This window comes from Lonchura striata, chromosome 25 (assembly GCF_046129695.1).
Source record: "Lonchura striata isolate bLonStr1 chromosome 25, bLonStr1.mat, whole genome shotgun sequence".
NCBI lineage: Eukaryota > Metazoa > Chordata > Aves > Passeriformes > Estrildidae > Lonchura > Lonchura striata.
The window spans coordinates 7,490,085-7,507,474 of NC_134627.1; the positions used below are offsets into that span (position 1 = coordinate 7,490,085).

The 17,390-nt window shown below is 48.9% G+C and overlaps 1 protein-coding gene across 1 annotated transcript in view; it reads right to left on the reverse strand.

The window, feature by feature from the left end:
* The window catches only part of MLLT6 (MLLT6, PHD finger containing), a 41,135-nt gene extending 28,084 nt beyond the window's left edge, over positions 1–13,051 (reverse strand). The window contains 7 exon segments of the mRNA XM_077788387.1: positions 850–948; positions 2,313–2,406; positions 4,109–4,212; positions 5,862–5,971; positions 6,838–6,892; positions 7,194–7,273; positions 12,916–13,051. Of these exon segments, the coding sequence (XP_077644513.1) occupies positions 850–948; positions 2,313–2,406; positions 4,109–4,212; positions 5,862–5,971; positions 6,838–6,892; positions 7,194–7,273; positions 12,916–13,024 (651 nt within the window). The 5' untranslated portion in view covers positions 13,025–13,051.
* Positions 13,052–17,390: the final 4,339 nt, after the last annotated feature.

A 17,390-nucleotide genomic window follows, 5' to 3' on the forward strand; every position in this document is an offset into this window, starting at 1 on the left:
AATAGGAATCCCCATTCCCGTTGTTTTCCAGTGGCAGATCCCATAAATAAATCCAAATAAATCCCTTTTCCAGTGAAAATCCCATAAAGCAATCCCAGAAATAAATCCCTGTTCCCATTGTTTTTCAGTGCCAGATCCCATAAATAAATCCAAATAAATCCCTTTTCCAGCACAAATCCCATAAATAAATCCCCGCTCCCGTTGTTTTCCAGTGTCAGATCCCATAAATAAATCCAAATAAATCCCTTTTCCAGTGAAAATTCCAGAAATAAATCCCTGTTCCCGTTGTTTTCCAGTGTCAGATCCCATAAATAAATCCAAATAAATCCCTTTTCCAGCACAAATCCCAGAAATAAATCCCTGCTCCTCTTGCTTTCCAGTGGCAGATCCCATTAAAAAATCCCATTTTCCCCAGTAAAATCCCATAAAGAAATCCCAGAAATAAATAAATCCCATTCCCAGCACGAATCCCATAAAAAAATCCCAGGAATAATCCCCTCTTCCTTTTGTTTTCCAGCACAAATCCCATTAAAAAATCCCAGAAATGAATCCCTATTTTTGTTGTTTTCCAGCACAAATCCCATAAATAATCCCAAATAAATCCCTGTTCCTTTTCTTTTCCAGCACCAGATCCCATAAAGATAATCCCATCCCAAACCATTCCCAAAAATTCATTTTCATGCCAAAAATCCGCCCAAAATGTGAATTTTTAACCCATTAAACTGCGAATTTGAGGGGGAAAATTCTGGATTTTGAGGTCCGGGTTGAGGAAATGGTGGGAATTTTTGGGGGATTTTGGGGATTTGGGTTTTTTTTTGGGATTTTGGGGGATTTTGGGGGTTTTCTCACCTTTTTTGGCCGCTCGTGGTGGGCCGGGGGCTTTTCCTGGGGGGGCGAGGCCGAGCGGCTCCTGCGGCCCGGGAGGAAGGAGCCGGAATGGCGAGAGGTCTGGGGAAAAAAGGGGGAAAAAGGGAAAAACGGGGAAAAAGGGGGGAAAAGAGGGGGAAAAGGGGAAAAAAGGGGAAAAGGGGGGAAAAAGGGGGAAAAAGGGGAAAAAAGGGGGAAAAAAGGGGAAAAAAGGGGAAAAGAGGGGAAAAGGGAAAAGAGGGGAAAAAGGGGAAAAAGGGGGGAAAAGGGGGAAAAAAGGGGAAAAGGGGAAAAAGGGGGAAAAGGGGAAAAAAGGGGAAAAAGAGGGGAAAAGGGGGAAAAGGGGGGAAAATAAGGGGAAAAAAGGGGGAAAGGGGGAAAAAGTGGAAAAAAGGGGGAAAAAGGGGGAAAAAATGGGGGGAAAAGGGGGAAAAAATGGGGGAAAAGGGGGGAAAAGGGGGAAAAAGGGGGAAAGGGGGAAAAAAGGGGGAAAGGGGGAAAAAATGGGAAAAAAGGGGGAAAGGGGGAAAAAATGGGAAAAAAGGGGGAAAAAGGGGAAAAAGGGGAAAAGGGGAAAAAGGGGAAAAAGGGGGAAAGAAGGGGAAAAAAGGGGAAAAATGGGGAAAAAAGGGGAAAAAAGGGGGAAAGGGGGAAAAAAGGGGAAAAAATGGGGAAAAAGGGGAAAAAAGGGGGAAAAAGAGGAAAAAAAGAAAGAAAAGGGGAAGAAAAATCAATGAAAATTCCCTAAATAAATGAAAATTCCCTAAATAATCAAATTCTCTAAAGAAATCAAATTCTCTAAAGAAATCAAATTCCCTAAAGAAATGGAAATTCCCTAAATAATCAAATTCCCTAAATAATCAAATTCCCTAAAGAAATCAAATTCTCTAAAGAAATCAAATTCCCTAAAGAAATCAAATTCCCTAAAAAAAATGAAAATTACCTAAATAATCTAATTCCCTAAAGAAATGAAAATTCCCTAAAGAAATCAAATTCCTTAAATAATCAAATTCCCTAAATAATCTAATTCCCTAAAGAAATCAAATTCCTTAAATAATCGCATTACCTAAATAAATGAAAATTCCCCAAATAAATCAAATTCCTTAAAGAAATGAAATTCCCTAAAGAAATCAAATTCCCTAAAGAAATGAAAATTCCCTGCAGAATCAAATTTCCTAAAGAAATCAAATTCCCTAAATAATGAAATTCCCTAAATAAATAAAAATCCCCTAAAAAAATCAAATTTCCTAAACAAATCCAACCCAGCAAATGAAATAAAAACTCCCAAAAAAAGGCGAAATAAATAAAAATAAATCAAAAATTCTCCAAGCAAACCAAAAATGCCGGCAGGAAATGAAATTGGTGAAGGAAACGAAATTCCCTGGATCGAGGAAATTCCCGAAATTCCCGAAATTCCCCCAAAATTCCCGGGATTTTGGGCTCACCATCTTGCTGAAGTGATATTTGCAGTAACCGCAATATTTGACGTTGTCGACCTCCAGCACCTCCTCCTCACACAGGAGCCCGGCCATCTGTGCACTGCGGAAAAATGGGAAAAATTGGGAAAAATTGGGGAAATTTGGGAGGAAATGGGGAAAAATGGGAAAATTGGGGGGGGAAAATGGGGAAAAATGGGAAAAAAATGGGGAAAAATGGGGGAAGAAAATGGGAAAAAGTGGTGGGGGAAAATGGACAATTGGGGGAGAGAATGGGAAAACTGGGGGGGAAATGGGAAAATTGGGAGAAAATGGGGAAAAAATTGGGAAAAATGGGAAGATTGAAGGCATAATGGGAAAAAATGGGGAAAATGGGAAAATTAGGGGAAATTTGGGCAAAAATGGGGGGAGAAAATGGGAAAAATGGGGGAAATGGGGGGAAATGGGGGGAAAAATGGGAAAATTGAGGAGGGGAAGGTGAAAAATGGGAAAATTGGCATGAAAATAGGGAAAAATGGGAAAACTGGGGGGAGATGGGAAAAATTGTCAGGAAAATGGGAAAATTGGGAGGAAATGGGGAAAAAATTGGGAAAAATGGGAAGATTGAGGGGATAATGGGAAAAAAATGGGGAAAATGGGAAAATTAGGGGGAAATTGGGCAAAAATGGGGGAGAAAATGGGAAAAATGGGGGAAATGGGGGGAAAATGGGGAAAAATGGGAAGAATGGGAAAATTGAGGAGGGGAAAGTGAAAAATGGGAAAATTGGCAGGAAAATAGGGAAAAATGGGAAAACTGGGGGGAGATGGGAAAAATTGTCAGGAAAACGGGAAAATTGGGAGGAAATGGGGAAAAGATTGGGAAAAATGGGAAGATTGAGGGGATAAAGGGGAAAAAATGGGGAAAATGGGAAAATTAGGGGGAAATTGGGCAAAAATGGGGGAGAAAATGGGAAAAATGGGGGAAATGGGGGGAAAATGGGGAAAAATGGGAAAATTGAGGAGGGGAAGGGGAAAAATGGGAAAATTGGCAGGAAAATAGGGAAAAATGGGAAAACTGGGGGGAGATGGGAAAAATTGTCAGGAAAACGGGAAAATTGGGAGGAAATGGGGAAAAAATTGGGAAAAATGGGAAGATTGAGGGGATAATGGGAAAAAAATGGGGAAAATGGGAAAATTAGGGGGAAATTGGGCAAAAATGGGGGAGAAAATGGGAAAAATGGGGGAAATGGGGAAAAAATGGGGAAAAATGGGAAAATTGGCATGAAAATAGGGAAAAATGGGAAAACTGGGGGGAGATGGGAAAAATTGTCAGGAAAATGGGAAAATTGGGAGGAAATGGGGAAAAAATTGGGAAAAATGGGAAGATTGAGGGGATAATGGGAAAAAAATGGGGAAAATGGGAAAATTAGGGGGAAATTGGGGAAAAATGGGGGGAAAAATGGGGGAAATGGGGGAAATGGGGAAAAATGGGAAGATTGAGGGGATAATGGAAAAAAATGGGGAAAATGGGAAAATTAGGGGAAAATTGGGCAAAAATGGGGGGAGAAAATGGGAAAAATGGGGGGAGAAAATGGGGGAAATGGGGGAAATGGGGGGAAAAATCTGAAAAATGGGAAAATTGGCAGGAAAATAGGGGAAAATGGGAAAACTGGCAGGAAAATAGGGAAAATATGGGGAAATTGGCGGGAAAACAGGGAAAAATGGGGGGTCAACCCCATGGGATCAACGCCAAAGCCCAAAACCTTCCGAGCACCAACCCCCAAATGCCGGGGGCAGATTCCGGCGGCGAATTCCCGGGATCTCACCAGGTGACGTGGAAGGCCTGGCGGCAGCCGTGCCGGTTGCAGGCCATGCAGGCCCCCGAGGCCGCTTTGCTCTCCCGGCCCTGCTCCTCGCAGATGTAGCAGGTCTGGAACGGAGGGACACCAAAAAAAAAATGGGAAAAGTCACATTTTCCGAAAAAAAAACCCACCGGGAATCCCCAAATTTCAGGGAATTCCTGCTGGGTCTGGAAGGGTTTTGGAGCTCGGCGAGTTCCAACCCCGCGTTCCCTCCCGGAGGTTGTGCGGGGATGGTGAAGGAATTTCTGAGATACTTGGTGGGATTTCTGGGAAAATTCCGGGATGTTCCGCGGTGGGATACGCAAAATTTCACATTTTTGCCCCCGAAATCCCAACCGCACCATCGGAGCAAACGTGGAATTCTATAGATTCAGTTGGTTCCAGTTGTTCCAGAAAAAAATTCCTCAAATTCCCATTTTCTCCCTCAAAATTCCATTTTTTCCCTCAAAACCCATCCAAATATGGCGGATCCAACATGGAATTTCATTGATTAAATCATTCCACCAAAAAATTCCTGAAATTCCCATTTTCTCCCTCAAAACCCATCCAAATATGGAGGATCCAACACAGAATTCCATGGATTCAGTTGGTTCCAGTTGTTCCAGAAAAAAATTCCTCAAATTCCCATTTTCTCCCTCAAAACCCATCCAAATATGGCAGATCCAACATGGAATTTCATTGATTAAATCATTCCACCAAGAAATTCCTGAAATTCCCATTTTCTCCCTCAAAACCCATTCAAATATGGAGGATCTAACATGGAATTCCATGGATCCAGCTGGCTCCAGTTGTTCCACCAAGAAATTCCTCAAATTCCCATTTTTTCCCAAAAACCCATCCAAATATGGAAGATCCAACATGAAATTCCACAGATCAAATCATTCCACCAAGAAATTCCTGAAATTCCCCCTTTTTCCCCCAAAACCCATCCAAATAATGGGGATCCAACGTGGAATTCCACAGATCAAATAATTCCACCAAGAAATTCCTCAAATTCCCTTTTTTTCCCCTCAAAACCCATCCAAATATGGAGGATCCAACACAGAATTCCATGGATCCAGCTGGCTCCAGTTGTTCCACCAGGAAATTCCTGAAATTCCCATTTTCTTCACCAAAACCCATCCACATATGGAGGATCCAATATGGAATTCCAGGGATTCAGTATTCTACCAAGAAATTCCTGAAATTCCCATTTTGTCCCAAAAATCCATCCAAATATGGAAGATCCAACATGGAATTCCACAGATCAAATCATTCCACCATGAAATTCCTGAAATTCCAATTTTTTCCCCAAAACCCATCCAAATAATGGGGATCCAACGTGGAATTCCACAGATCAAATAATTCCACCAAGAAATTCCTCAAATTCCCATTTTTTTCCCTCGAAACCCATCCAAATATGGAGGATCCAACATGGAATTCCACAGATCAAATCATTCCACCATGAAATTCCTGAAATTCCAATTTTTTCCCCAAAAACTCATCCAAATTTGGGGGATCCAACCCAGAATTCCGCAAATCTGATCATTCCACCATGAAATTCCTGAAATTCCCATTTTGTCCCCCAAAACCCATCCAGATATGGAGGATCCAACACAGAACCCAGGGAATTTCCTCGGTTTTTAACGGAATCCGGGATCAGGCTAACCCGGGAAGGGGCCGGGATGATCCCGGAATTCCCAGAATTCCCCAAAATTCCCGGAATTCCCGTTTTTACCTTGTTGAAGCGGTCATGGGGGACGTACTGGAGCACGATGGGCTCCATGGTGAGGACGTTGGCGAACTGAACCTCGGGGATGTACAGGGCGCACACCACATGTGCCCAGCCTGGAAAAATACGGAAAAAACGGGAATTTTGTCCCAAATTCCCCCTCCAAAAAAAAAAAAAATTAGTGGGAAAAAAATTTCCCGTCCCGAAAAAGTCCATCCTGAAAAAGTTGCGTGGTAGAAAAGGTTCTGTCGGCAAAAAAAAGTCGGTCCTAAAAAAGGTTCTGTGTCAAAAGGGACGTTATTCCACCCAAAAAACTTTATCCCGAAAAGTCTCCATCCCAAAAAATCTGCATCCCAAAAAAATCGTGCCTCCAAATATGTGTATTCCCAAAAATCCCTCCTTCCCAAAAATTCTGCATCCCAAAAATCCTCCATCCCAAAAAATCTGCATCTCCAAAAATGTACATTCCCAAAAAACCTCCATCTCAAAAAACCCTCCATCCCAAAAAACCTGCATCCCAAAAACCCTCCATCCCAAAATATCTGCATCCCATAAAATCTGCATCCTAAAAAAAGTGAATCCCAAAAAATCTGCATCCCAAAAAACCCGCATCCCAAAAAACCCTCCATCCCAAAAAACCTGCATCCCAAAAAATCTGCATCTCCAAAAACGTGCATTCCCAAAAAAACTGCATCCCAGAAAACCTCCATCCCAAAAAATCTGCATCCCATAAAATCTGCATCCTAAAAAAAATGAATCCCAAAAAATCTGCATCCCAAAAATCATCCATCCCAAAAAACCTCTATCCCAAAAAAAAAACCCATCCCAAATTTGGGATTTGGGGTTTGGGGTTTTTGATTTGGGATTTGGGATTTGGGATTTGGAGTTTGTGATTTGGGTTTTGGGATTTGGGAATTGGGGTTTATTTTGGGATTTGGGATTTGGGATTTGGGGTTTATTTTGGGATTTGGGATTTCCTCACCCCCGTTGTCCGTTCGCTTCAGGGCCCCGTCCTTGTGGGGACACAGCTCGCACCTCTGCAAGGAAGAAAAAAATGAATTTTTTTGGGGAAAAAATGAACTTTTTTGGGGAAATATTTTTTGGGGGAAAAAATGACCTTTTTTTTTATGGAAAACTGAATTTTTTTTTGCTAAAAATGACTTTTTTTGCGGGGAAAATCAAACTTATTTTGGAAAAAATTTGATTTTTTTTCTTGGGAAAAATGATTTTAATTTTGGAATTTTTTTTTTAATTGATTTTTTTTGGGGGGGGGGGGGAAAATTGAGATATTTAACCCCAAAATTTGGGCAAAAATCCCCAAAAGTTTTCCGTACTCACCACCCGGGCGGCTCGTTCCTGCGATTCGCATTTCCGGCAGAACCAGGGGCCCGTGGGAACCTGCACGATTCCATAACAGGCTGGAAAAAAGGGAAAAAATTTAAATTAAATTGGGAAAAAGGAAAAAAAATTAAATTAATTGTTTATTTCCCATTTTTTCCCCTATTTTCCCTGTTTATTTCCTGTTTCTCCCCCTGCGGTTTCCTTTTCCCCCAGGGTTCCTTTTTTGGGCTCTCAAAATTCTTCCCAATTCTTCCCAAACTCTTCCTGGAAATCCCAAACTCTTCCTGGAAATCCAAAACTTTTCCTGAAAATCCCAAACTCTTCATGGAAATCCAAAATTCCTCCTGAAAATCCCAAATTCTTCCTGGAAATCCCAAATTCCTCCTGAAAATCCCAAACTCCTCATGGAAATCCCAAATTCCTCCTGGAAATCCCAAATTCTTCCTGGAAATCCCAAACTCTTCATTAAAATCCAAAATCCTTCCGGGAAATCCAAAATTCCTCCTGAAAATCCCAAATTCTTCATGGAAATCCAAAATTCCTCCTGGAAATCCCAAACTCTTAATGAAAATCCCAAATTCTTCCTGGAAATCCAAAGTTCTTCCTGGAAATCCAAAATCCTTCTGGGAAATCCGAAATTGCTCCTGGAAATCCCAAACTCTTCATGAAAATCCAAAATTCTTCCTGGAAATCCAAAATCCTTCCGGGAAATCCAAAATTCCTCCTGAAAATCCCAAATTCTTCATGGAAATCCAAAATTCCTCCTGGAAATCCCAAACTCTTAATGAAAATCCCAAATTCTTCCTGGAAATCCAAAGTTCTTCCTGGAAATCCAAAATCCTTCTGGGAAATCCAAAATTGCTCCTGGAAATCTCAAACTCTTCTTGAAAATTTCAAACTCCTCATGGAAATCCCAAATTCCTCCTGGAAATCCAAAATCCTTCTGGGAAATCCCAAATTCCTCCTGGAAATCCAAAACTCCTCATGAAAATCCCAAATTCTTCCTGGAAATCCAAAGTTTCTCCTGGAAATCCAAAGTTCTTCCTGGAAATCCAAAATCCTTCCGGGAAATCCAAAATTGCTCCTGAAAATCCCAAATTCTTCCTGGAAATCCCAAATTCCTCCTGGAAATCCCAAATTCCTCCTGAAAATCCCAAACTCTTCTTGAAAATCCCAAATTCTTCCGGGAAATCCCAAACTCCTCCTGGAAATCCCAAGCTCCTCCTGCCCCTCTGGGGGTGTTTTTGGGAACCCGGAACGGTTCCCGTCCCTCAGAAATTGTTCTGGAATATTCTGGAATACCCAGCCCGAGCCTCTGGAATGTTCCTGAGCCCTGAAACTGTTCCTGAGGCTCTGGAGTTGCTCTGGACACACGGACGGGACAGAGCTGGACACACGGACAGGACACAGCCGGACACACTGACAGAGCCGGACACAGCCGGACACACAGACACAGCCGGACACACAGACAGAGCCGTACTCATGGACACAGCCGGACACACGGACACAGCCGGACACACGGACACAGCCGGACACACGGACAGAGCCGGACTCATGGACAGAGCTGGAATCACGGACACAGCCAGACACACGGACACAGCCAGACACAGCCGGACTCATGGACACAGCTGGACACAGCCGGACACACAGACAGAGCCGGACACACCCGGACTCACGGACACAGCCAGACTCATGGACACAGCCGGACACACTGACAGAGCCGGACACAGCCGGACTCACGGACATGGCCAGACACAGCCGGACTCATGGACACAGCTGGACACAGCTGGACACACGGACAGAGCCAGACTCATGGACACAGCCGGACACACTGACAGAGCCGGACACAGCCAGACACATGGACACAGCTGGACACATGACACAGCTGGACACAGCTGGACACAGCCGGACACAGCCAGACACACAGACACAGCCGGACTCACGGACACAGCCGGACACACAGACACAGCCGGACTCACGGACACAGCCGGACACACTGACAGAGCCGGACACAGCCGGACTCACGGACACCCAGAGCCAGGACCAAGCACCGGGAACAGAGAGTGAACAGAAGGGGCTGGAGATGGACTGGGACAGGAACGGGATAAAAACAACAACCGGGACAGGAACGGGGTAAAAAACAACAACCGGGACAGGAATGGGGTAAAAACAACAACTGGGACAGGAACGGGGTAAAAACAACAACCGGGACAGGAACGGGGTAAAAAACAACAACCGGGACAGGAATGGGGTAAAAAACAACACCCGGGACAGGAACGGGGTAAAACACCTGGGACGGGAGCAGGATAACAACAACTGGGACAGGGAGGGGATAAAACGACAACTGGGACAGGAACGGGGTAAAAAACAACACCCAGGACAGGAACAGGATAAAAAACAACACCCGGGACAGGAACGGGATAAAAACAACAACCAGGACAGGAACGGGGTAAAACACCTGGGACAGGAACGGGGTAAAACACCCGGGACAGGAACGGGGTAAAAAACAACAACCGGGACAGGAACAGGGTAAAAACAACAACTGGGACAGGAACGGGATAAAAAACAACACCCGGGACAGGAACGGGATAAAAACAACAACCGGGACAGGAACGGGGTAAAACACCTGGGACGGGAGCAGGATAACAACAAATGGGACAGGGAGGGGATAAAATGACAACCGGGACAGGAACGGGATAAAAAACAACAACCGGGACAGGAACGGGGTAAAAAACAACACCTGGGACAAGAATGGGGTAAAAAACAACACCCGGGACAGGAACGAGGTAAAAAACAACCAGGAAATTCACGGGATAACAACAACCAGGACAGGCACAGGATAACAACAACCAGTACAGGGATGGGATAACAACAACCGGGACATTGACGAGATAAAATATAACCAGGATAAGAATGGGATAACAACAACCGGGACACGGATGTGATAAAACAACAACCGGGAAATTGACACAACAACAGCCGGGACAGGGACAGGATAAAAAATAACCGGGACAGGAACAGGATAAAACAACAACCAGGTCAGGAATGGGATAACAACAACCGGGACAAGGATGGGATAAAACAACCAGGAAATGGACAGGATAACAACAACCAGGAAATTGATGGGATAACAACAACCGGGACAGGGACAGGATAAAGTAACAACTGGGACAGGAATGGGATAAAACAACCGGGACAGGAACGAGGTAAAAAAAAACACCCGGGACAGGGATGGGGTAACAACAACTGGGAAATTGACAGGATAACAACAACCACAAAACTGATGGGATAACAACAACCAGGAAACTGATGGGATAACAACAACTAGTACAGGAATGGGATAACAACAACTGGGACAGGGATGGGATAACAACAACTGGGACAGGAACGGGATAAAGCAACAACCGGGAAATTGATGGGACAACTACAACCGGGGCAGGAATGGGATAACAACTGGGACAGGAATGGGATAAAACAACCGGGACAGGAACAAGGTAACAACAACCCAGACAGGGATGGGATAAAAAATAACTGGGATAGGAATGGGATAACAACAACCGGGACAAGGATGGGAAAAAAAAAAACAGGAAATGGACAGGATAACAACAACCAGGAAATAACCGGGTAACAACAACCGGGACAAGAACAGGATAAAACAACAACCAGGTCAGGAATAGGATAACAACAACCAAAACAGGAATGGGATAAAACAACAACTGGGACGGGGACGAGGTAACAACAACTGGGACAGGGATGGGATAACAACAACTGGGAAATTTACAGGATAACAACAACCACAAAACTGATGGGATAACAACAACCAGGACGGGAACGGGATAAAACAGCAACCGGGACAGAAATGGGATAACAACAACCGAGAAACTGACAGGATAACAACAACCGGGACAGGCACAGGATAATAACAACCAGGACAGGGATGGGATAACAACAACCAGGACAGGCACAGGATAATAACAACCGGGACAGGAACGGGATAACAACAAGTGGAACAGGAATGGGATAATAACAATCGGGACAGGGACGGGATAAAGCAACAACCAGGAAATTGATGGGAGAGCAACAACTGGGACAGGGATGGGATAACAACAACTGGGACAGGTTAAAAGAACAACTGGGACAGGGATGGGATAACAACAACCGAGAAACTGACAGGATAACAACAACCGGGACAGGGATGGGATAACAACAACCGGCATAGGCAGGGATGGGATAACAACAACCGAGAAACTGACAGGATAACAACAACTGGGACAGGGACAGGATAACAACAAGTGGAACAGGAATGGGATAATAACAATCGGGACAGGGACGGGATAAAGCAACAACCAGGAAATTGATGGGATAGCAACAGCTGGGACAGGGATGGGATAACAACAACCGAGAAACTGACAGGACAACAACAACCGGGACAGGGATGAGATAACAACAACGGGGACAGGCACAGGATAACAACAACGGGGACAGGCCCAGGATAATAACAACCGGGACATTGACGGGATAACAACAACCGGGACAGGCACAGGATAACAACAATTGGGACAGGAATGGGACAACAACAACTGGAACAGGAATGGGATAATAACAACCGGGGCAGGAACGGGGTAAAGCAACAACCAGGAAATTGATGGGATAGCAACAACTGGGACAGGGATGGGATAACAACAACCGAGAAACTGACAGGACAACAACAACCGGGACAGGGATGAGATAACAACAACGGGGACAGGCACAGGATAACAACAACGGGGACAGGCCCAGGATAATAACAACCGGGACATTGACGGGATAACAACAACCGGGACAGGCACAGGATAACAACAATTGGGACAGGAATGGGACAACAACAACTGGAACAGGAATGGGATAATAACAACCGGGACAGGGACGGGGTAAAGCAACAACCAGGAAATTGACGGGACAACAACAACCGGGACAAGAAGGGGATAACAACAACCGAGAAACTGACAGGATAACAACAACCGGGACAGGCACAGGATAACAACAACCGGGACAGGAACGGGATAACAACAACCGGGACGAGAAGGGGATACCAGCGGCCGGGAAAACAGCGCGGCCCGAGCAGCCGGGAACCCTCGGCGCATTCCAAAGCAAGCCAGCAGGGATTCGCCGCCCCTCCGCCGCCTCGAATCGCGATTTTAATCCGGATTTGTTTTGTTCACCGAGCCCAGGCCAAACTTTCCGGGCCCGTTACCGTGCGCCGGCGGGGGCGGGCTCGGAGTCATTTAAAATGCAAATCGCCCGTGTCGCCGGGAGCGGCGGCGGCGGCGGCGGCGGAGGAGGAGGAGGAGGAGGAGGAGGAGGAGGAGGAGGAGGAGGAGGAAGGCTGCCTTCCTCCCTCCCTACCCTCGCAGGACGCAGCTCCGCGCCCCGCCGCCCCCTCCGGTGCTTCGCCCCCCGGTCCCGACACCCCCGGGCCGGGCTGGGGGGGCGACAGCGCCTCTTCCCCTCCCCGTTAAACCGGGGAGCACAGCGGACAAATCCCCGCTGCGGCCACTCCCGGGGCGGGGGGACTCCGCTGCTGTCCCCACCGTGTCGCCACCGTGTCCCCCTCCTCTCCGCGGCGACACCGTTATTGGGAACAATAGCGCTAAAACAAAGCGGGAGCACCCCAGCACCCAGCCCCGCCATCCTCAGCCCGCCGCGTCCCCCGGAGGGGTTCGGGGGGCCCGGGGCTCACCTTGGTGCACGGCCACATTGCAGCCGTGGCCGTCGCAATAGACGAGCGGGTTCTCCGCCCAGCCGCGCTCGTCGGAACACACACAGCAGCCTCCCACCATCTCCTTCATACTTCCAGGAGGGTTTCCTGCCCTCCCCACCCCCTAAAACCCCCCCCTCACCACCACCACCCCTCCGCCACTCTCGGTGCGCTCCTCCTCCTCCTCCTCCTCCTCCTCCTCCCCGCCTCTCCCGGGGGGACCGCCGGGGATGGAGGGACAGTGGGGCAGCGGCGACAGCGAGAAGCCACAGGCGGGCGGGGCGAAGTGACAGCGAGGGGACAACGCGGGGACAGCGTGGGGGGGTGGCGGATGTGGCCCCGAGCCACCAAAATCCACCCCCCCACTTTCTGTCTGTCTGTCTGTCCCCCCCCCGTTCTCCGCGGTTATCCCCGTTCTCCGCGGTTATCCCCGTTCCCCCGCTTGTCCCTGTCCCCCGGTTTGTCCCCGTGTCCCCCGGTTTGTCCCCGTGTCCCCCGGTTTGTCCCCGTGTCCCCCCCCTCCTCCCCATCCCGGTACAATCATGGCGGCGCCCGCCCGCACGCTCCGGTAAAATTTGCGGTTCACGGATCGCGGCGCGGCCGGGCGGGCGGGTTTGAGCCAGGAGGATATTTTGATTTTTTTTTTTTGGAATTTTTTTTCTTTTTTTTGGACCTTTTCCCAGCGCTTTCGGATGAGGATTTTGGGGTTTTTTTCCCCCCTCGCCGCGCTCGGTTTGGATGGCGCTGTGGCTGCGTTCCCGATGGGAATCGCATTATCCCGAAATTCCCGGATCCGGCAGAGCCAGCGGGCCTGGAAATGGGATTTAACCCCCTGCGCCCCGGGAAGGAGGAAAAATGTTCCTAAATCCTCAAATAATGGGATTATTTATTTATGGGATTACACCTGCAGGGAATGAGTGGAGAGAAATTATCCTGGAATATCGGGGATATTTATTTATAGGATTACGTCTGTAGGAAAGCAGTAAGGAAGTAAAATCCTGAATTATTTGGAATATTTATTTACGGGATTGTGCCTGCAGGAGAGGAGCGGAGAGAAATTATCCTGGAATATTTGGAATATTTATTTACGGGATTGAGTCTGTAGGAAAGCAGTGAAGAAGTAAAATCCTGAAATATCGGGAATATGTATTTATGGGATTGTGCTTGCAGGAAAAGAGTGGAGAGAAATTATCCTGGAATATTTATTTATGGGATTGCACCTGTATGAAAGGAGGGGAGAGAATAATCCTGAATTTTTAGGAATATTTATTTATGGGATTACACCTGCAGGAATGGAGTAGGGAGAAATTATCCTGAAATATTTGGGATATTTATTTATGGGATTGCAATGCCCAATGCCCAGTGCCCGGTGCCCAATGCCCAATGCCCAATGCCCAGTGCCCAGTGTCCAGTGCCCAATTCCCAGTGCCCAGTGCCCAGTGCCCAGTGTCCAATGCCCAATTCCCAGTGCCCAGTGCCCAATGCCCAGTGTCCAGTGCCCAATTCCCAGTGCCCAGTGCCCAATTCCCAATGCCCAATTCCCAATGCCCAGTGCCCAGTGCCCAATGCCCAATGCCCAATGCCCAATGCCCAGTGTCCAGTGCCCAGTGTCCAGTGCCCAATTCCCAGAGCCCAATGCCCAATTCCCGGAGCCCAATGCCCAATGCCCAGTGCCCAGTGACCAGTGACCAATACCCAGTGCCCAGTCCCCAGTCCCGGTTTCCCCTTGCCTGGTGCCCGTTGCCGGTTGCCCAGTCCGGTTGCCCCATGCCCGGTTGCCCATTCCCCAGTCCCAGTTGCCCAGTGCCCATTGCCCATTCCCCAGTCCCGGTTGCCCGGTGCCCGGTCCCCAGTGCCCGTTCCCCAGTCCCTGTTGCCCCGTGCCCAGTTCCTGTTCCCCAGTCCCGGTTGCCTGGTTCCCGTTGCCCAGTCCCAGTTGCCCAGTGCCCATTGCCCATTCCCCAGTCCCAGTTGCCCGGTGCCCAGTGCCCGTTGCCCAGCCCGGTTGCCCAGTGCCCGGTGCCTGTTGCCCTGCCCGGTGCCCAGTGCCCGTTGCCCAGCCCGGTTGCCCCATGCCCAGTGCCCGGTTGCCCGTTCCCCAGTCCCGGTTGCCCGGTGCCTGGTTCCCGGTGCCCGGTGCCCATTGCCCAGCCCAGTTGCCCCGTGCCCAGTGCCCGGTGCCCGTTGCTGTGCCCGGTGCCTGTTGCCCATTGCCCAGCCCGGTTGTCCCGTGCCCGGTGCCCGTTGCCCAGCCCGGTTGCCCCATGCCCAGTGCCCGGTTGCCCGTTCCCCAGTCCCGGTTGCCCGGTGCCTGGTTCCCGGTGCCCGGTGCCCATTGCCCAGCCCAGTTGCCCCGTGCCCAGTGCCCGGTGCCCGTTGCTGTGCCCGGTGCCTGTTGCCCATTGCCCAGCCCGGTTGTCCCGTGCCCGGTGCCCGTTGCCCAGCCCGGTGCCCGTTGCCGTGCCCGGTGCCCGGTGCCCATTGCCCAGCCCGGTTGCCCTGTTCCCATTGCCCGTTGCCCAGCCCGGTTGCCCCGTGCCCGGTGCCCGTTGCCGTGCCCGGTGCCTGTTGCCCGTTGCCCAGCCCGGTTGCCCCGTGCCCGGTGCCCGTTGCCCAGCCCGGTGCCCGTTGCCGTGCCCGGTGCCCGGTGCCCCATGCCCAGTGCCTGTTGCCCATTGCCCAGCCTGGTTGCCCTGTTCCCATTGCCCATTGCCCAGCCCGGTTGTCCCGTGCCCGGTGCCCGTTGCCGTGCCCGGTGCCCGGTGCGTGCAGGCCGGGCCCGGGGCGCGCCCCCGGCGCGGGCAGGAAGCGGCCGCGGCCCCTCGGGCCCGGAGCCGCATCCGGCCCGGGGCTGCGGGGGTGGAGGAAACGGGGGGAGGGGAGGGGAAGGGGGTGGGGGAGGGACACGGGAGAGGGGGAGAGGCCCTGGACACCGGAGGGACACGGGGGAACCTCCAGGGCCACGTCTGGGTCACCTCCTGTACCTCCATCCGTCCATCCATCCCTTCCTCCATCCATCCTTCCACGGATTCCATCCATCCTTCCATGGATTCCATCCATCCTTCCATGGATTCCATCCATCCTTCCATGGATTCCATCCATCCATCATCCATCCGCCCATCCGCGAATTCCATCCATGGACTCCATCCATCCATCTATGATCTCCATCCATCTGTCCCTCCATCCTTCAGCATCCATCCATCCATCCATCCATCCATCCATCCATCCATCCAATCATCCATCATCCATCATCCATCCATCCATCCATCCATCCATCCATCCATCCATCCATCATCCATCCATCCATCATCCATCATCCATCCATCATCCATCCATCCATCATCCATCCATCATCCATCCATCCATCATCCATCCATCCATCCATCATCCATCATCCATCCATCATCCATCCATCCATGATCTCCATCCATCCCTCAGGACACTTTGGACACTTGGGATTCTCCAGCCTGGCAAGGAGAAGCTCCAGGGACACCTCAGAGCCCTTCCAGGACCTCAAGGACCTTCAGGAGAGCTGGAGAGGACCTGGGGACAAGGACAGAGGGACAAGGGGACAAGGACAGAGGGACAAGGGGACAAGGATGGGGGACAAGGAGGGACAGGAAGTGACAGGATCGAGATGAGCTGGAATTTCCCACCCCCCTCAGTTGCTCATCAGGAATTCTGTGGCTGTGACCTGGGAATTAATCACTGCTGAGTGATTAATGGATTGATTAATTAATTAATTAATTCATCAATCCATTAATCAATCACGGCTAAGGCCCTTGGCAGATAAAAATCGGCCAAATTCTGACAACTTTGAGGTTTTCCCCCCCAAAAAAATTCAGCGGCACTGCTCCAGCATGAATCAGAACTAATTAATGAGTAATTAATGAGTAATTAACGAGTGGCACCAATCAGCTCAGCCCTGACTCACATCCGTCCCGAGGCTGAAATATTTTTTTGGGGGGGGCTTTGCGAGCCCCAGGAATGGGAAATTTTGATGAAATTGCCCAAAATTGGGGTGGGTGAAGGAGTTTGGGATGGATCTGAGTATTCCCCAGGGGCTCTAAAACCAGTTTTAATTAACCTCCGCATTAATTAAACCCGTGACTAAATTAAAACCACGCCAGCAGGGCGTGGAGCAGTTCCGCTGCTCTGCCGACAGCAGCAGATTTTTGGGGTGATTTCCAAATTTAGACGAACCCTCGCCACTGTCCCCTTCCTCCCTTCCGCCCAAAATAGCGACGGGACCCGAAAATGAAACCGAGATTTTCGGCACCAAAATTTGGCTTAAAGGGATTTTTGAAGGGTTTGCTCTTCCCAGACGAATTTTGGGGTTTTTTGGGACATTTTCTCCTTTACTGCCGCTGAGTTTTGGGGTTGGCGATGGGACCCAAAAATGAAACCGAGATTTTCGGCACCAAAACTCGGCTTAAAGGGATTTTTGAAGGGTTTGC